This window comes from Planococcus citri, chromosome 5 (genome assembly GCF_950023065.1).
Source record: "Planococcus citri chromosome 5, ihPlaCitr1.1, whole genome shotgun sequence".
NCBI lineage: Eukaryota > Metazoa > Arthropoda > Insecta > Hemiptera > Pseudococcidae > Planococcus > Planococcus citri.
The window spans coordinates 20,020,738-20,042,705 of record NC_088681.1 but is presented as its reverse complement, the minus strand read 5'-3'; the positions used below and the strand labels follow the sequence as shown (position 1 = coordinate 20,042,705).

General features: G+C 37.5%; 2 protein-coding genes across 2 annotated transcripts in view; one reads left to right on the top strand and one right to left on the bottom strand.

Annotated features, from left to right (window-relative positions):
* The window catches only part of LOC135848335 (zinc finger protein 845-like), a 39,780-nt gene that overhangs the window by 7,769 nt on the left and 10,043 nt on the right, over positions 1-21,968 (top strand). The window lies entirely within an intron of this gene.
* Positions 6,139-9,315, bottom strand: LOC135849541 (uncharacterized). The gene is made up of 3 exons (XM_065370065.1): positions 9,206-9,315; positions 7,933-9,127; positions 6,139-7,824 (listed from the first exon to the last, which is right to left on the bottom strand). The coding sequence occupies exons 2-3, from the start codon at positions 8,999-9,001 to the stop codon at positions 6,683-6,685; spliced, it is 2,211 nt and encodes a 736-aa protein (XP_065226137.1). The 5' UTR covers positions 9,002-9,127; positions 9,206-9,315; the 3' UTR covers positions 6,139-6,682.

The following is a 21,968-nucleotide window of genomic DNA, read 5'->3' as shown; positions in this document are numbered from 1 at the left end:
TATTCATCTGTTGCTCTCAAAAAAATTTATGGTTGTAATTTTAAGTTTTAGTGAAAATAATATATTCTGAAGAATTTCTGTAGGAATGGATGATTCAGGTATTTCTACATGAACTTATTTGGCCAAAGACGGAAAGTAAGGGAGAGCTGGGATGGAATAAGTAAATTTTTCAGGGTTCACCGGCAGAGTATTGAAATAAATTTTTGAATTTTTAACAAATTGTAGAAAATTGAAAAAAAGTCTGATAAAACTGATTTGAGGATGATTATTGTAGGGGGAGATTTTGCACATCTGGGGTGTTAGTTACTTCGATCCTTAGCTTCTAGGAAAGGATTCACGAAAGTAACGAATCTCTCTACATGAACAGGACCCTCTGAGTACCATTGGTTCAGTCCGAGAACCTCACGGGGGCCCAACCCTAGATATCGGTTGGGGTTTGAGCCAGAATAAATAAAACTCGTAAATTGGGAATTTACTCCTTGTTATTTCCTCTGGGTGAGTGACCAAGCCACCAATATCATCATAGGACGAATTTGAGTGTTGGGAAACGAATATTAATTACGTAAATAAGAACACAGATCTTCTTCAAGTACATCTAATTATCTCAAATTACGAGAAAAGAACAACATGAAGTTGATATCTCTTGAGAGTAATTATTGGAGAAGGAAAGGGAGGTTGAGAATTACTACAAATTCGTAGCCTATTCTCGGATTGGTATTTTTTGGATAAAAAATTGGTAAAGAAAAGATAAATACCTGGGATTGTGTTGAGTTGGGAAGACAATATAATTAATTCCAACCATACTAGGAATTAATTAAAAATTGCTTGTTGTATGGTATTACACTTCCGGAAGTTCCAATACACCTGACTTTATAGAATTAATAATTATAGGGAGTATCACAAGTCAGTGTGAAAAGATTCCCTATCCAATAAAATTGGACACGTAAATAAGAGGCACTTCCGTAAATAGTGACCCCTGAGCTCCATGTACTTGGCTAGTTTCATCCACTGCGTTATAGAACGAATAGAATTAATGTGAACGAATATTCTGACCCCCGAATCCACACTGGTAGCCCCCTAGGCTTGGAGAGTCTAGGAGAGCTGACCAGGCAGTTCGGCAGTACATTGGATACTGACTGTACAGTGGAACTAGCAACTATGAGCTTAGGGTAAAAATGAGTCTGGACCAAGCAGCAGAGGCAGCGGATGCGCGCGTTTCTAGGCTATGATTGGCTGAATATTATGTCATGAGATCGCGGAAATACCCATGTATTGATAGTATCCGCGAGCTGAATATTCGCGTCAGGTTGGGCAATATAAGAAATGTTTTTTCTCCCAGTTAGGTAGCAGAAAAAGCTGTTTTTTCTCCCTCTACAAATGCCCCGATTTAGGTGACAGATGAACAAGGGAGAAATATGGTACGTAAATCAATAAGAAGCGGGAGAATAGAATTAATAGAATCAATAATCTTCATATTCAGCATCAATAATCTGCGTGCCCAACCTATCAGCTAATCAATAGAATCAATAGAATCAATACTAATCATCCGCGCCCACTGCCCCGAATTATGTAGCATATTTATGTGCTTGTGAAGTGTGTACCGGAAGTAATAGAATTAATAAGAAATCCCTACAACTCAACCAAGATATTCCAGGGATAAAGATAGAAGAAAGATACATGGAAAATTAAACTCAAGAGTAAAAAATACAAAGTAGAAAAATGCATAAAAAGTTACAAAATACAGTAAGTGAAAAATGCATAAGTAGTTAAAGTAGAGAATAAAAAATAACAACAATATTTACAGTATGAAAAAATGAAAAAAGAATATCAGGTATTTTCGTAAATAAAAATTGAAACTTGAAAATATAATAGAAAAATATGAACTGGAAATATTCAAATGTATGTAAAAATTCATTTCCATGTATGAGAATAAAATTGTAAAAAACTCATTATTAATTGTAACATTTTTTTTTTTTTTTATTTAGGAGTACCAATGGGAAGAATACATACCGCATTGAAATCGTGCAGAGTCAACTTACGTGAATGCAGAATCAGTGAAGAAGGTAGGTCTAAATTGTTTACCGTGTAATAATCTAGCTTCTTGGTATGCCGACTGAAAGCCACTATGATATGTGGTAGGCTATCATAAATTGAATTCTGATGATGAATTAATCGAACTAATATAATATTTTCGGCTTGTTTTCCCTGGTACTCGTGTATGGTATTTACAGGAAATCCTTTGCTGGCTAGTATTTGCTTCTCGTTTTGCGTAAATACTAGGTAATGAGAATCAATAAAATGAGGCAAATGGTTGACATTTTTCAAGGTATGCAGGTTCATTTCAGCATATACTTGCGAAGTAGACAGCATTCCATGTTGATAAAATTCTGATAATAATGCTGTGGTGGTAAGAGTGCATCGAAATGAAATGTTCAAAAATTCTATTTCTGAAATTAGATACTCTGGAATGCAGGAAAAATGGATTGATGGTATAGGCGAGCGATTGATGTACTGTATTTGATGTCTGTCTCCGACTAAAATTACTTCTGAAGCTCGAGCTTTCTCTACTGCAAATATAATTTGGCCAAAGTGAATTAAGAAAGCTTCATCAATAAATATTCGAGAGTAGCGAGATGTATTTTGGCTCATCAAATAAGAATCAATAGTTCGGTAGTTGCGTCGTAAAATATTTTCATTGATTGAAAATCCATTTATCTCATTATAGCGCCTGCGAAAATTCTCTGCACTGTCTTTCGTTGGGAATAAAACCAAATCACCAATGTTTCGGGTATTATCTAAAATGTAGGTAGTTTTACCGCAGCCTGGCACGCCTTGAACTAATTTGAAGCGAGGAATTAATAAATGTTGAAGATTGATATTTTTGCACGCAAAGAATAAATCATAATCGCTGAGAATTCAAGTATCTTGCGTAACTATCAGTTTATTAGAATTAATTTTGAACGAATGAGAATTAATATCTGAAAATTTGATTAAATTAATTCCATCACAGGCGTATTTGTAATTGTTATGTCGAGGTGTTTGAGTAAATTCATTAGAATTGATATCGTAGATTCCCAAATCAAATTTAGGTAGAGTTAATTTTTCTGAATTTTCGCAGCTAGAATGAATAATGCTGGCATTCCACAGTGCTGAAATAGAATTTTGGTACCAAATGTTGATTTGCTCATTTGCCGCATAGAATAAATATGAATAAGTATTTTCTTGTAAATCAGCCATTTCTTCAAAATTGATAGAAATAATAGAATAAATAGAAATAATAAATCAGGTTTGAACTAAAAGGTTGTACTCGTTGTAAATGAACAAATGACTAGAAAATAGAAATAATATACATATTCTTTGAAATAATAAATAAAAAATAAATCTTGTCACCGGGAAAAATAAAAAGAAAAAAGTGAAAAAATAATACTAGCTTTTGATTGGCTTGAAAATTGAGCTATTTTTTTTGTTTTTATGACGTAACCAGCGTTATCAATCACCGAACTGTATTTGTCTATTTTATAAAAAATGATAATTGCGAAAATATCGATAGAATCAATAATACATGGTAATTAATACAAATCATTAACGTCGTTTTTCAGCTCTTCTAAAGCTCGGAGAGTTCGGTCGCTTGAGGTATGGTTTTCGTAGTCGCTTATCAGCTAGATATGGAATCAATCCCAGCAAGATTTCGAGATGGAAACTCTGCGGTAGTACTGGAAGATCGTTCTCGGTTGGACCCTGTTTATCGATTATTGTCTCAATTTCATGAAGGTAGATGATTCGTCGTGTATTACTGAATAATACAGCCTTGTATCGGAGCCAAGCGCGAAAATCTTTGCAAAGCTGATCATTTTCCTTAGTAAGTATAGGTGGTAAAAGTATGATTTTTGATACGTGCGTATTCTTAATGAAACATATCAGCTGCTTCGCATCTTCAATAATATCATCCAGCTTACGTTTGTCGGCAATGTCACGATGTCCAATTGATAGTATGATATACTTCGGCAGCACAACGACAAATTTGCGCAAGTTCGATTGTAAATCTTTAATTGAGATTGAACGATTGATGAACAAATTGTTAGGCAGCTGATTGATAAGGTCAATGTTTCCTGCTACAGCATCGTCGACTATGCCATTAATGATTCCATCGCCAATTAACCAATGACTTTGTAGAAAATAAACAGGTTCGGGTCGTCGATCTGAACGCTTGAGTTTTCCAGCCACTAAATAGAAGTAAAATTGTGGCTCATGACAGTAATTTGCCATATCGCGCGGAATTTGTCTATCTAAATAGAAAGGCAGTTCCGCTACTAAAGAGTGAAATGTGGCTGTTGTCACGATACCATTTTGAGGAATGCGCAGCTTCGAAAATACACCATATGTTGGTTTATGATAATATGTAATAGGCTGGTTCGGTCTTATATCAATTCTGTTGATTTTTAATCGTGCATTCTCTCTGTTTACAGGTATAATTGGAGCTGGAACAGGCGCTGCTTCGTGTACGTGTGTTGGAGCCGATGGCTGGAGTACTGGATGAAAGACTTCTTCGAAGTTGATATCTGATGTAGTCGATGAAGCTGAAGAAATCGAGTATTGATCGCATTGATGTGGAGGTACATATCCAGATGTCGAGGGCTGAAGGTCGGAATTTTCGGCGACAAAGCTTTCTAATGCTGCACGTAATTTTTCAACTGTAATCGTAGGTTTAGCAGACGTACCGGAATCAGATGGCAGCGGCGAATCGATTTTGGCTGGAACAGCAGCTTTTTCATCATCAGAGCTCGATTCGGACAGATTTATCTCAGGAATGGCGATCGCTGGCATCGACGCTGGAGCGGAGGTTTGTAACGTTTTGATCAGCTTATCTTTCTCTCGAATTTCTCCGGTTAATGCTGCATTTTGTCGTAGGAGCTGTTGAAGTTCAGAAGCGAGCTGGGAATTACGTTCGTGCTGATTATTCATCGCGATATTCATCTCTGTGAGCTGAGCTCTGGTAGCGTTATTGATGATGAGGCGAATGCTTTCGGCGATTGGTGATTTTTGAACGACGATTTCACGTAGTGCTTTGATATCAATATTCGCGACGCACTTTTTGAACGGACAAGGTATTTTTCGCTCTTTAAGAGTTTTTGTTTTAATCATAAAGCACTTCAAGTGCACCAAATGGTTACACTCCTTACCAGTGATTAATACCGCAGGTCCAGTGGCACCGGACGGAGGAACAGCGAGCGAACCGTCACAGAAAGGGCAGACAGCTATCGAGAGCTCATAAGTATGATCAATTTCCGCGTTGGCCATAGCACTGGCAAATTAATTAGAATTAATAATTATAATTATAGAATGAATAGCTGGAAACTTGAATAAATAAACGGCTTGAGTAACGAGCGAACTGAACGAAGACATACAATCCTTACGAAGAACAAATTACTTATGAAGACAGAATCAGTACTTGCGTAAATTCCTGGTGCAAAAAATGGCCTAAAAGGCTGACGATGGAAGGGATTATCTCGCAAATATCTTGTTAAATGTTGGGTAAAGGGAGTAGAAAGCTATCTGCGATAGCTGTTTATCGCTAGATGTCTGGCAAATTCTATATTTAATCCCTTATCTATTGTAGACAGCATTGTTAGAATAATTGCATTTTAGAAGATATATTTGTTGATAATTTCTGTCTGTATGCTATTTTTATCCTTGAATAAATAGAATCAATAGAATCAATATCGTGTATTAGTAAATTTTCTTTTTGACGAACCATTTTCCGCAAATTCCACCTTTTCACCAAATGGAACAAGTTAAACTCTGTCAGGATAGGTAAAATGTACTCGTGGACATTCTCAAAGCAAAATGAACAATCTCCGAGTTGGTAATTAATGATATCAACGTTGTATGATGTTAAAATAAAGTCGAAATATAATATTTACGCGTTCACGATGAAATAATATGAAATAATAACTGAAACTTCTTTGAAGAGATGAAATTAGGAAACTATGTGTATAAAACGGCTATTTGAATAAATAGAACAAATGGTAATCATCCCCAGTATTATTATTCAAACGATGTATCGTAATATCACCATTCTCTTGAACATATTAAATGATAATTATTTACAGGCTAAGAACTCAAGTAGAATCTTCTCTTTCGAAATGATACGATATAAGGAATTACTCTTAGAGACATGCATTTCTAGATATGTTGATTTCGCATTGTAAGTAATTGAATTAATTGAAGTTGTAATTGAACAAATGAAACAATAATGTTCTTGCCATTTTTTTTTATTTTTATCTTCGGCACAACAAAAGGAACATAACTCACAGCTATTCAAATTGCAATAATAACAGAATCAATATAACATAGAACAAGTAGAAATAATACTCAAAAATCAACGAACTTAGAATTAATAGAACTAATATAAACTGGTAATTTCGTAAATACCTGTCAGTAAGAAAAATGCGACTAAAAATCCAAATTAATAGAAATAATACACGAAGACATGTAAAAAGAATAAAGGTGATATCGAAAATAACAGGCTTTAACGTGGAGATAATATCGAATGCTCAGCCGAATCGCCATGTCTTCATTTCAAACTTAGAAATAGAAAAAATAGAAAAAATAACAAAATTCACAAATTCAAACAACGAAAAAAACAGAAAACAAAAGATTTACGCAAATGACGGGTATAGAATTAATCGAAATAACGCAACATATGAGCCAAACGGTAAATGATATCGAAGTGTACGAACGGATGCGCATATATGATGCCGGCGAGGTCAGCATGGTAAGGCTGGACGCGATCTACTGTTTCTTCCAAAAATTGCAGATAGGTAACGCGGGATCTGTCTAATTGAGGCAAAATTCCTCGCTGCCATTCGCGATAAGATCGACGAGTCTCCGCATCTGGTCGTCGATCAGCAATGATTATCGGGAGGATGAGAATTCGCTCCACGCGCTGGTCTAACAAAAATTGAATCAACGCTGACGTGTTTATTCTGGCTGTGTGCTCGGACTCAAGCGTTAGGTCGTGTCCTCCCATGGCCACTACGCAGAATCGAGGTACGTTACGAGCGTGCTGTTGGATGTTGTGGCGAAGGCGTTTGGCCGAAAGAAAACTTCCTGCGAAACGGCTACGGTCCCAGCGACTTTTCAACGTTGGATCTCGTCTCAGCGGTTCTCTCGCAACACCGTGAGCAAGACCGTCGCCAATCACCCACCATCCGTTCAGGAAAATATGGGTGGTTGGACGGCGGTCGTCCGGTGACCAGCTCGTATAAACTGAAGAATACATCTGCTGACTATGCAGAGTATACTCGTGACGAAGCTCGTGCTGAATCTGCGGGTTGAAAGTATAGCCAGACTGGTTCAAAATAGCCATAATATTTCCACGTCGATGTGGAAATACAGCGCTCTGGACGCCACCATCGTAGACGCGTATTTCGCGCCTCGTTCTAAAGTCTTCGTACGGGGCGTCTTCATCATCTAGCAGCGGTTGGCCACAAGGTTGATGGTCATTGCGCTGTTCGGTTGCATTCCGCATAACGTGGTTTACCAAGACGTTATTGGAGTTGTAAAATGAAGAGAAAACGTTACGTGTACTAGGCCGGAAAGGCTCGCGAAATCGCGACGGTCCGGCAACGTTTCCTACTTCTCCCAGTTCTGGCGCTACTAAAACTGGTCCAGAATTCGATGGGTGAGGCTCCTCGAGGTTTATATCGTCGAGATTAGGAGCGGATGGAGCTGGAGCATTGACCGCAGTTGGAACCGACTCTGGAATTACACCATCTTGAGCATCTCGCTCTTGGTCCATACGGCGTTGCATCTCTCGTTCTTCTGGAGAATAAATAGAATTAATTAGAAACAATTGATCAAAATCACGATTAGGTAAAGTAATTTTAGAGTTTGAGATGCGTAAATTTGCAATAGAATTAATAGAATTACCGTTCGGTTGAACAAATCCTTCTGCAAACGCTCGATCAATTGGTTCATTAAGGTCGTTGCGCTCATCGACGTCTTGACAATCGTTGGCTCCGTTATCGTTATTTGCGCAATTATCTGGAGCTCGATCTTCTTGATTTTCGGCGGCATGAATATTTTCATTTCCAGCAGCCTGATTATCGTGATTTATCATCTGATGCTGCGCATCACCGATGTCGTCGTCGTCATCGTTATCTCGACGGTTGAGATCGTCTTCGAAATCTGGGATTATAAAGCACGTATCGGTTATAAAATTACTCCATCTTGGAATATATCGATGCGGGCTATAATCAATATAATTACCTTGGTAATCTTGCGCCGGTCGCCTAAGTCGAGTAATTTCGCGTTCTAAATCTGCGATTCTTCCGGTCATAATTTCATTCTGCGCTACCGCATCACGAAGCGAATCATTTGATGAATTGATGCGCTCACGCTGGAAATCAATCGTGTCGCTGAGATTTGCGATTCTTTGCCGGTGTCCAGAGTTGGTGCAAATATTGTCAGGCGTCTCGTAGCGGAAAATAACACTGTGATAGTGTTGTCGAATCAAAATCGCACCGCAACTTCGATGTTGACATTTTGCGGGGAGATAGCGGTAATTGCCGGCGGGCGTACGTTGCTCAGTTAAGCTTTTAACGCACTCGCGATGGTAAGTATGTGGACAGGTTTCATTTCGTACAGTTTCTTGTCCTGCCACGAACTCCTCCCCGCAGTACTGGCATACCGGAACACGATACCTTTCCATTGGCCTAGAGGACAGAAAAGAATCAGTGTCAGATGAGTTATCGCTGGAATCTTCGATGCTTATAGATTGGATAAAATCCGTTGGAAAATCTAATCGAGAAAAGTTAGGTTCGTATACACGTATATCATCCATATAGAAAGTATTACACAGCGAATCAAAAGTATTTTCCCATTGCCCTTCTTTAAATCTGGCTCGATCAAATTCGCGCTGTCTTAAGAAAGATGAATTTTCTGGCTTCCTAAATGAGTATTGATTGCCATTCCATGTGATAAATTTATGAATATTCATATCGATAATAGAATTAATAGAAGTAATAGAATAAATGGAAATAATCAATACCTTTTTCACGAAAATCGTAGCGAACAAATGAACAGATCTCAGCAAAACAACCAATGATATAGCAGAACGAATAAACTGGAGAAATAGCAGTGCGCAAGTACAAGTTTCACGAGCGAAATAGAAATAATATGAATAAATAGCTGGTCAATTTACCTTTCCGCAGATTTCGGTTCAATAATCGTCGAACAAATTAATATCTTCGTCAATTGAAACAATTAATCACAGCAACTAGGTTCGATGCTAAATGACCAAAGTAGAATGAATAGAATTAATCGTTCGTCTGGATTTTTGGTTAAAATAGAATTAATATGTCGTACCAGTAACAAAACGAAGCTGGATCATATCGTGAATAAATTCTTGAACAATTCGATTCACCAATCAACGAAAATCTGCGATAAAACACTCAGATTAGTAAATTGACGATGAAAACAGCAATGTACTTAGGCTAGCTGGTAAAAATACACGTACAGAACCGAAGTAAATGTTGAATTTTGATTTATTCTTTTCCAAATTTGAAAGATTATTCCAAATAGAACAAATAGAATAAATAGCACGTGAAAATTTCGTAATTATCTTTAATTTGAATTAATTATTAAAACAATGGCTGTCTAGGTAGCCTAAAGCACGTGGTGAGATGGTAGGTACGAATGTACGTGTGTTTTACAGCAGAATCGGTAAACCATGCAAATTATTAATGATGAAATCAACACTTATACTTACGATTCAATAGAACAAATAATTCTCCAATCAATACGTCGTATTGTCCACCTTGATTGCAATGAGGTCGTAAACAAATAGCTGGAATTTTCAAAATGGTTTAAACGATCGAACAAATGTAAAAAAAAATAGAGTAGACGAACCAAGAAAATACAGCACTGCGTAAATCTTACCGATTATAGAAATAATAAGAACGAAATTAAACTTTGAAAGAATAGAAAAAATTTCACCACGTTAGAGATGTACGCACTAAACACAAAGAGAAGCAAAAGTCGAATGATGAAATGGTAGGTTCGATGCGTATGCTTTGGCTGTCGTTGCTATTTCGAGGAATCAAGATAAGGATTATTTGTACTCGAAGCCTGACTTCTTATCGCAACCCCCTTCCCTCTGTACCTATAATATCGGTCTGCGACAGTCTATTTTCATATACTAAGCAAAGATCTGCTTGTCGATAATGGTTAGGCGTAGCTCAGTTCGTGTATAAAAATAGAAAAATATTTACAAGGTCGTATTTTCGATGATTTTATTTGATAGATTAAAATAGAAATAATACACGATTAATGAGATGAAAATAAAATTACATTTCTTCGCCTGGAAAAAATACGTAATATGTACATGATGAATAAATTGAACAAATATCAATCAACCGGAAATTGCGCAAATATCGGTCGAATTCATAGTTGGTTAGCTTCTTCTAAAGATTGAGTGAATTTCACGATGCGGTACGCAAGTTCAGCGTATATTAGCGGGTTTGAGTAATAATTTCCAGCTCCATCTTTGTAGAAAGGATCAGCTCTATCTGAAATTTCTTCTAGGCTAGTCGCATATTTCAAAATTTGTGGGTCCATTGCGATTAAATCGGTACGAAGCCATTTTCGAAATTTTCCCCGGAGCGAATGATCTGGCAGCATATTTGAATTAATATTTGGTAAAATTAAAATGTCTTCGACGCCTTGATCCAATAGAAAAGCAATCAGCTCCTTTGTGTTATAGCAACATTTATTGAACGTTTCTTTCAGTATATCATGGCAGCCTATAGATAGGATGATTCTTTTTGGAACTAGGATTTTATGATGCTTGATATTATGCATCAAACGCTTCGCTGAAATATTCGTACCAGACACCTTTGAATTATCCCACATCTTTATAACTCTTTTTTCTTCTTTGACAGCATATCTTGCAATTGCATGCGCTATGCCGTCGCCAATCAGCCACCAGCCGTTAATGAAACAATGCATAATGTGCATACCGTCGTACCTGCTTAATGAAATGTAGCGGCTTATGTAGAAATGCTGCTGAGCGTACGTGTAGTGGTCTTGATAATCTGGCGGCATAATTGGACCGTAATCGCAATTTTCATTGACCAATTTGTCTTCTAAATTATCCCATGTAATTGGGAGAAAAACATCTTGGTAGCTGCCATCAAAGCGACGAATTCTGATGATATTTTCAGCTTTATTTACGTATCGAAGTGGATAGCAATTGTCCAGTGGGTACATTTTTCCAGAAATAGAAATAATAGAAAAAATAGAAATAATAGAATAAATTAAAATTTTTCTTCTTAGATGAAATGATATTTACACAGGTCTGCAGCAATGAATAATTTCATACGAATCAATAGAATGAATAGAATAAATAGTGGTAGATCAATATTTTATTTGTATTGGGATATTCGTGAGCAAGAGATGTTAGCTGAAGTCGGTTGAAAAATATAATAAACAGCTTTTGAAATGAAACTTGCGAGGTAGGTAGAAAAATAATCAACATGTTAGGACCGGAGGGTCGGAGGGCATTTGCGACCAATCAGGAAGCTCGGATAACAACTCAACGAATTTCATTCGCTGCTCATGATCGAGCAGGTTCAGAATCAAAGAATAAACGTGTTTAAAACGCCTTCTACCTGTCCGCGGCCCGTCTTCAGGTGCGTCAGTACCTTCGTCGTAATTGATATTTTCGCGCTTGCGCATATTATATCGCAAATTAGCTTGCTGTTGAATATTTTCGCGAGATTTTTCATCTGGAACTACCTGAGATAAAACAGCATCAAATTGTTTGGAATCATAATCATTATTTTTCTTACGAAACCGCTTACGAATCTGAGTAAATTGATCTAATTTTTCCTCATCGTTCATTTCGCTGAATTTGCGAGTTTTCTTCTTTGGTGGAGCTTCTAGCTCTTTAATAAAGTTTTCCAGCAAATCTCGATGCTCAGCAAATTGCTTCATTCTTTTCTGTAAGGAGCGATCATCATATTTGGAGCGCAATTTTGGTTCTTCGCGTAGCTGCTTAAGATGATGTAGGTTGAGGTAGGTCGTAATTTGACGTACGTTGATAAGCCTCTTATCAGTCTTGTCAGCAATTTTTTGAACTTCGTAACAATTTTTCCCCGCGTGAGCCACCACTACATATGGCCCAAACCTTTTTGGAAAAAGTTTAGCTGAAGCTCCTTTGTCTGCGGATGATAGCCTGTGATTGGTTATCATAACAAGTTCTCCTGGTTTAAATATTCGCGGATCACCAAAACGCTTATTATGTTTTTGCTCCCTGGATTGAAAATCTAGCTCACGCTGCTCCTTGATATATCTGATAAGAGCTTGATGATTCGTAAGTTTCTCAGCTGCTGCAATGTCAAATTCGGTAGTGTATACAGCTTTACGAGCGAGTCTATCAGCGGTGAAGTTACCAAAATCAGTCTCGCGTGCATAAACATGAGTAAGTTCGAATAAGTCAAATTGAGATTTCAGCTGAATGATTTCTTTAAATATTTCTTGATGATGAACTGGCTTCTTTGCAGAGTTTTTCCAGTCGTTATCAGTCCATTTAGAAAAAGTATCATTAACAGCTGATGTCAGGTATCGGGAATCAGAAATTACGTGTAATCGAGTAATTCCTTGCTTGATAGCAATTTTCATTGCGGTAAGTAGAGCAATAGCCTCAGCTAAGTTATTAGTCGGTGTATAATTTTCGTGCTTGATTCTTTCGGAAACATTTTGTTTACCCTCAGGATGCCAGCAAATGCCAATTCCAGCGATAGCGTCATCTGAACCGTTGTTAGCGCAAGCGCCGTCGATTGATACCCAAACAACGTTATCAACAGAAGTGTAAACATTGTTGAGTAGGTCAAGTTTCGAGTTCATTAAATCTTCGCTGGTAATAGATGGTAAATCTTGACGTTCTTTCTTCTCCAGTAATCTGCGTAAATGATATTTGGCATTGAATGTTACTCTTCCAGTAGGAAGGTCGGTTTCAAATTCTGCAATTTGCCATACTTCGTCTGGAGGAACGTTGACATCATTCGGCGTATTGTTAATTTCTTCTTCAATTTCCTTGACGTAAGTACTCCATCCATGGTGTGAATACGCACCATCTGCATTAATATTCATTTTAATCCGCAAACGGTCTCCAATAATGCGCATAGTTCTCTCAACCAAGTTTGATTGAGGATTGTGCGCTGTTGAGTGTCCAATCGCTATCTTGTATTTCTTCAATAATTTACGCCAAATCTTGTTGGTAAATTGTGTAGCGTTATCTGTGATTATTTTACGAATTTTATACTTTTTTGAATGAATCTCTTTAATTACAGCTTCCATAGCGCTGGCAACAGTTTGCTGGAGAATATCTTGAAGTGGTGATAACCAAACCTTTCCGGACAATACATCTTTCGATACCAAAAGATATTTCGGCTGATTGGAATAATTTGAAATCGGTCCAAGAATGTCTACCGAGATTACATCAGCAAGTCCGTATGAATTAGTGTATCCAAATTCGAGTGGTTTCTTTTCTGAATAAGTTTTATTTGCTTTACAGTGCAAACACTCGCTGGTGATAAAACGAATAAAATGCTTCGCATTGGATGAGTAGTACATACGACGGAAAATAGCTTCAAGCTTGTTAGCTCCAACATGGCCGTAAGTCTCATGAAGAAATAGAATCATGTCTTTGAAGATTTCGTCGGGCAGCACTGGAACACGGCTCTCATCTGGGTAATTGAAAATTAATGTTTCTTTGTTATCAATTACTTCAATTGAATAACGTTTAGCTAGGTTATTTTTAATTTGTACTCCTCTCGCATCTAAAAATTCATCTGGTGTTTTTAATCGACGAAAAATGTCTGCGCATTTTGGATCACGTTTCTGAAATAAACTGAGACGATTGAGATAATCCAATAAATGAGAACGAATACGCAGTGAGAGGTCATTTTCTTCGGTAATGAAATTGGAACAATTCGCACTGTTAATAGTTAGTTCGGGAGCCTGCATTCCGAACCATTTCTTGTGTCTTCTTCGTAGGTCGTAAATCAAATTGTAGCAGTTAAATAACGTAATCCATCCAGCGGCTTTTCTGTGAACCTCTGCGATGGTCTCGAATTTATGTACAATTGAAAGTAAATCGCTACGAACATGAATTGTTCTGCCATGGAGCCATAGTTGTAGTTTTTTGATGCTTTTGGCCAAGGTATACATTTCTCGTTCAATTAAGGTATACTTCTTTTGGTGCGGCTTAAAACTATGGCTGGTAAATAGAATAATTTCGTCTTGTCCTTCGTAATTTTGATACAAAACAGCATTCATGGCATCATTAGATGTGTAAGTATCTAGGTACAGGTCGATCTTGTCTCTTGCTGGAACTAATTCGAAGTCTTTTGTATATTCTTGCTTCAATTTCTCAATAGCTGCATCTTGCCTAGGCCCCCATTCGAAGGGTACGTTATCGCAGGTTAACTCATACAAAGGTGCAATAATTTGTTGATATTGAGGAATAAATCTTCGATATAATCCGGTCAAGCCAATCAGCTCGAGAATCTCGATTTTATTCTTGAGAACAAATTTTCCACGCTTAGTGTGCTTCGCGATGTAATCGTTGAATTTGTCAATTTTACATGATTGCTTTGAAATTCTGCCAGGGCTAAGATCGAATCCTAAATGCTCAGTTTTTCCTTTGAAAAATGTAGTCTTTTTCGCATTTAAACGTAGATTGTTGATTCGTAGAATAGTAAGAACTTCCACCAATAATTCCAGCATGTATTCGAATGTTGCAGAACGAAGAAGAATATCGTCGACGTATTTGGTGATTCCAGCTTTATCCGGGATGATATCGTTGACCATATTTACAAACAGCGCTGATGAAACTTTCAAGCCATACGGCAAACGAATACATTGATAAACGCGTCCATCGACTTGAAATGCACAATACTTGCGTGAAAATTCATCCATGACCAACTGCCAAAATCCTGATACGAAATCGAGCGTACAAAACAGCTTTGCTTCAGCATCTTGAGTAATAATCCTGTCAAGTAAACCAGCTTCATTGTAATTCTCTGCTAATATTGGATTTAAATCCACAGGATTCAAGCAAACGCGGATTTCCCCGCTTTTCTTGACGTTGACTACAATGGGGTTTACATAAGTTGAATCTGAAGGTTCAATGACATTTGTTGCCATCATTACTTGAAGTTCCTTACGTAAGTCATTCATTAATTTCTTTGATGGATTATACTTAGCTCCTCTGTATCGAATATCTTTAGTTGGAATGTTGAATTTTAATCGAACTCTTTTCCCGGTATATTTTCCAGGAAACTTTGAAAATATGTCACGAAATTCGCTCAAAACATCGAAAGCTCGTTCAGCTTGAGAAACAGTAATTCTTCCAGCAGTAACAGCATCTTGAAGGTCAGCTTCCAGTCGTTCAATAAATATATCTGGACCGTCGTCTATAACTCCATCAGGTAATCGGTGATAATTGCTAAACATATCTGTTCGCCGTAAAATGTTGTTCATTTCTAATCTATATTCATCTTTCAGTTTCCCGCCGAAAATATTCAGCTTACCTTCGTATTGCTCAGGCGTCAAAAAGTCCACCATTTCAGTATGAACTTTCGTAGATGGTCTGCAAAGTGCTTTTCGGCGCTTGATTCTTGGTTCAATTCCAAGATACTCCATCGACTGGGTTCCAATTAAGAATACGTGATTACAGCCTTTCAGCACATAAAAAGGTATTTTCAGTGCATGTTTTCCGAAGTATAATGTTGGCACAATAATATATCTTGCTGTTTCAGCTTCTTTTGAATCAGCTAAAATACAAACAGCTGGATTCTCTAGCTCGATAAAATCCAATTCATCAGAATGGTGTCGAATCAGGTGTAAAGCTGTTTCCTCTGACATTATATTTGGCACTGCCCCAGAGTCAAGCTGGGCTGGATAACAGGAATTTCCAAGTCGTAGTGGAATTACGCAGGTAATGGTGTCATTTCTTTCGTGTAATAATTGCGATTTTAAATTATCGTTCATTTCGGAGACTTTTATCGGTACTTTCGTGAAAGATGATGATTTCAGGGCGTTTTGTTCTTCTTGATTGACAGATATGCGATTTACCATGTTGACTGAATATGCTGGAAAATAACGATACTCGGGAGAAGAAGACTGGGATTCTTCGTCTTCAGCCTGCTCATCTTCCTGCGCTGAACCGTGCTGGACATTTGTTTCGGGAGCATTTGCGTCGAGCATACCGGAAATGTCATGCGAGTTATCTGTTGTCTCGGTGAGAGTGTCTGATGTATCGCTGGCAGATTGATTTAAGGTATGCATCATTTCAGCTGCAGCTTCTTTATTAGGACAGTCTAATATTTCTTGAATTAATTTTAATGAATTCGCTGTCATATGTTGTAGTGAGCCATCTGGTCGAGCAACAAATTGAGCATTCGGGTCATCTTCGGTAGTCAAATCAGTAATGGTTACAGGATCACGTGAATCCATGAAGCGCTTGGTTGGATCACAGAAAGTTTCGAGAAACTCAAGAATTCTTTCTCGTCCGGTAATTCCAAGGTTATAATAATCGCCTTTGTCGTTTAAATAGAAACAATTTTTATCAGGAATCACGTTGTCATTTTCATCGCAGGCTACGGTATACTTGGTTCCAACGAGTATATTTTCCACTACTTCAGCGAAGAATATTGCTGGATACAGCGAATAGCGTACGTTGCGAGTTGAACAGACATCTAGAAGGATATGACGAAAATCGAGCCATCTCTTGAATTAAGTTGTTGGTTCATCTCCAGCTTTCGGACGAACTGGAGGAAATATTACGAGTATGTCTTTAAATTGTTTATTTACTAGTAGTCGAATTATTCTATCGAAATAATTCTGAACGTATTTCATATCGATCGATGAATTATTCAGCTCAAAATCGCCCATTGAAATTAATACATGTTGTTTGGTGAATGAAGCGTTTTCAATTTCATGAGCTAATTCTTTCAATAAAATGACCTCTTTTAAATAAGGTTTTTTATCGAAGTCTAGTTCTGGCATTCCATATTTGATATAATAAGCCAGACCATCACCAATAATTTCGTAGTCATCGAGTGCTGATGGAATTCGATCGAAAGTAATAGAATTAATAGAATTAATTACAACTCCTCGTCCCCCGCTTGGCTCGCAGGGGACTTCCTCAAGTTTTTTGGCTTGACAACTTCAACTTCAGAGTCTTCGCCGTCAGAGCTTGAGTCAGTATCTAGCTCCTGATGATTTTCTTCTTCTTCTTCCTGATTGTCCATTAATGACTGATAAATATAGGTGCACTTTTCCAAATCTTCGGCAGTGATACCTAAGGAATTTAAATATTTGGTTGGAAAACGAAATGAAGGTTTCTTCGGTGGTTGTTTAGGGTCTTTGGATGCCCCAGCGCCGGCGTTGGTACCACTGGTACTTGGTATAGCGTCGTTAGCTTTCAGGGCGGTTTTTCCCTTATTTCCAAGTTTATTGAACAAATTTTTAATCGCACGTCGATCAGTATTTCGGTTCGGAGTGGACATATATGGCGGTACCCAAAATTTAGTATAAGGAGGAATGGTTTGATCGTTAACTTCAGCGTTGGCATTAACGTATTCTTCATGTCGACGCATAACTTGCAGTTTTTTCTTGAATCTGATGCGGTCTTCTTTGCATTCGGTGAATTCAAATCTCAAATCCTTCGGTACTTTTAGATAGACAGTATCCAGCAGCATTGCATCAGTAATATCGGAGTCAGCCAATACATTGAACCACTTGAGTAAAATTCCAGCTATTTTCTTCGATGATTTCTGATTAAACTGCATCTTGAGAAAGTGACTTCTGGCATTATTTTGTTCAACGCCATCCCAAACTTTCTGTACGAATCCATCACGATATTTGAGATATGGTAATTTTGGATTAACGTGCTCCTTATACGCCTTGGCTTCATCACTTTGAATAATTTGCGCAAATAAATTACGATACTGAAATTCGCTAGCGCGCTGTTCTCGCATAAAATGTTCGAATTTCTCAATGAAGCTCATTACTTCATATTTGTTGGTATTATCGTAATAAATATCAGCTTCGCGTAGATGTTTAGCTTTAAGATTCATTTTTCCTTCGAGGAATTCTAAATCATACCGCAATGTACGTTGACGAGGTTTAACTCCAGTGTCTTTTGTTTTAGATTTATTTCTTCGAGCAAATACACCGGATTCATTGAATGGATTAATATTTCCACCGCCATCGTCGTCGTCATCGTCGCTGCTGTCATCATTGTTTCTTCGCGAACTGGAATCATGTCCACCACTGGAACCCCCAGGATCAGAACCGCGATCGTTATTTCGAGTAGTAGTAGATACTTCGTTACCGATTGGTAAAATATCAGGATCTCTGGACGGGTACTTACCGTGCACATTGTAATAGAATAAATCATCGACAGAATAAGTAAGTTCAGTTGTTGTATCTTGAATCATATCGGTTTTTCTGTCAATTCTTATGGTATCTTTCTTTAAAGATTCAAACATCTTGTCGTACATTCCAAATTTACGCGAGGCTTTTCCCAATTCTTCAGTCAAATATTTCTCCAGATTTTTATGATCTGATGAGCGTTGTTCTTGAAAAGTAAAATACACATCTTTGAGATCTCCTCTCGTGGTCGAAATTCCAACTTCAAGACCTTTGATGCGATCCTTAACCGCAGATGTTCGAGCAGCCCATCCGGTATTTTCTCTCTTGATCCAGTCTATAATTCCTTGAGCGTGAGCCAAAGATACAGCTTGATCATTTTCCGGTAGTACATACTCAGCTACCTCAACCGCAGGATAAGGTGCCTCAGGATTAAAATCATCAAAACAATATACTCGGCCAGCATCTTGATCGACGTCATTATTTTCATTTTCATTTGCCCCAGCCTCAGCATCAGTATTCACCGCGACGTTACGAGTTCTAGGTCTTCCTTCACCGTTGTCAATTTCTTCCTCAGCATCGGGATCAGCTTGAGGGAGTCTTCGAATAACTGCTGGAGGAGGTACCTGTAAATTGATTTCTGGAACATCTCCGAACATGTCAATCCAATGATAAGTTTCTTGAAGTTCTTCGAATTCATTTTGGGTAGCGTCGGGATCGTTGTCGTCTTCGACAACAGTTGACAAATTAACACGTGTGGGCTGGGTTTCCACTGTTCTTCTTGGAGTGGAAGTCGAGGGCTCGAGTATAGTTCCGTCTGGAAGAGTGTATCGAACTTTCTTCTTTCCGCCTTCAGTAGAAATAATTGGACTAGCAATCACTGATTGCTGCTCAGGAGTAGCCTTCTTTTTTGAAGCGTAAAATCTCTGGGTTTCGGTAATAAATCTCGACGTTGCTCCTCGCTCAGAACTTTGAGTCGGATGTCCGAGTTCTGCATTTCTTCGAGCAGTAGCGCGAGTCCATGGCTGACGCGTTGGCTGCGCTTGAGGTTTTGGACGAGTCGAGGTTTTTCTTGATTTTCCATTAGAATTACGCTCTGGATCGCCGTTACTCATTTTTTCGAATTAGTACTTGCGTAAATTGCTGGAGTAGTGTAATTTATTGAATAAATTAATCGTCGAAGTTATTCCCGTTATTACGTACGATGAAGTATAGAATTAATTGAATCTTTATTAGAATGAATAAAATTAAACAGATGTTATCGTATAATGTTTCAGGAATACTTACGTAGCTGGAAAGCGAGCTGATAAATTTCTCGAAGAGTTCAGATAAATACAGCACTCCCAATATTACAGCAAGTAGAAAAAATACAATTTGACAAGGTAAGCGTAAATGTGTCCAGAGAAGTATCCACATCAATAGAATAAATAGAATTAATGTGTTTTATTTATTTTCCAGGTTCGAAGGCGCTGATAGGTAACGTAGAATTAATAAATCAATAATACTTGCCGCGTCGCGTTTAATAGCTAATAATTAAACAGGTATCGAAATAATATCCCAATTCTGGAAAAACAATAATATTCGTAGGAATATTTTCCCCAAGTTCGCAATGATAGAATTAATAGAATTAATTACGTGGATTAATTAGAAATAATTGCGCAAATAACAGCAGTCGAATTAATATTCAGGACTATGGTATATTTGAGTTCCGTTTGACTGGTTCTAAAATATTGAAAAAATTCAAAGTCTTGAAATAGAAACAATATTCGAAAGAATAGAACGAATAGAGAGCAGTAGACAGCTTGATGTGAACAGGTCAAGAATCAATAGAATAATGAAGCTTCTGTTCTCTTACTGCTTGGGTATCGACCTACTAACCATACCGCGAGGGGGGTGTGTCGTCGTATTTCCAGGAGTAGGGATGGTTAATCGCGATTATTGCACAATATTTTGCTGCTGGCGTTAAAATATTGCGTTGATGGCGTTTAAATACTCGACCGTGTCGATGTTATCTCGTTGATAAATTCTGGATCTTTCTGTACTGAACAAATTTGTAAGAAACTTCGCGAAAGAAGATAACAATGCTATCAACGGCGCTAACCAGCATCAAGTACCTGCTATCCATCCGTAAACGATAGGGCTCGCAAAATATTTGAATGATGCTGATAAGGAAGCTGCAAAACTACCTAAATATAGAACAAATATCTAACGGTGCTCGCGTAATCGCGAAGGGTAGACAATGGACTAGTATGTTTATCTTGATATAGGTATTTGTGGATTTTCCCAGCTGCTGATTATTGTGTAATTGAGATAACGATTGATGTTGAATGTGTCGAGTGTACGAGATAAGGATCGTGTAAATACCCGCGGCTATTGTATTACGTTAAAAATACTTCCGTTATCTTGTTTAAGCGCCAGCTTTGGTCAGGTTCGCGTGTATTTTAATCGGACGTGTTTATAAATAGAAAAAATATGAAAATGGGAAAAAACCCAGTGCTATTATTGTCACACTTTCAAACCTGTCGAATTCTTGTTCAAGGTCGTCTTAGGTTCGTGGAAAATCCCATAACGAGTGTAAGAAGTGGCAAATTTCATTCCATGGAAATAAATAGAACAAATAATTGTCATTTTGCCGTCATAATTTCTTCCATAAACGAACGAATAAATACGCGATTTCTGGTACTTTCCAGTGTTGTGATTGGATGAACAGTTAGAATAATCATCCAATGAGATTCGCTGGTATTAAATTACGAATTTTGGTCGTAATTTTGCAAATTATTTTCGCTCATAAATGCCATAAGCATACTCTCGTACCATGTAGAGTAGAATCAATAAATGAACGAATAGAATGAATTTTTAATTCAAATAGAAATTATACGTAATCGAGTGAAAAAATGTACTTTTAACTGCTACATGACGAAAAAATACGTTCGGATAAGTTTTTCATCAATATACTTCGAGATGATTTGTGGGTATGTTGCCCCAGGGGGTGTAAAAGGTCCACAGGGGGCTGGAATACGAACAAATACTCGTTTTTTTTTTTTTTTTTTTGCAGTAAAAGGGCAATTACGTGTGTAAATGCGAAGATTTGCGAATTAATTGATATTTTCGAGTTGGTAAAATTATGGTGATGGGTAGTAAATCCGAGCTCGTGAAAATTTCACCACCATAAACGTTCGTTGAAAGTGAATTAATATTCCATCCGTGGGTACTTTTATGGAATTAATAAAATTAATGGAATCAATAGAATTAATAAATTTTCACTTCTCAATCTTCGAAATAGAATAAATAGATGTTTTCACAAATCTTGATGTTGTTTGGCATGAATTTTCGAATCAATCGCTGACTTATGGAATTTTTTCCATTGGCGGGGTTAAAAAAAATACATGGATGTAATAATTACGAAAAATTCTGTTTCTTTCTGCAACTTTCTCTGTAGTTCTGATTCGTCTGCGCAGCCAAATCAAATACCCAAATAATAGGAGAAATAATCAGTTTTTTTCGTGAAATACTGCATCATACTG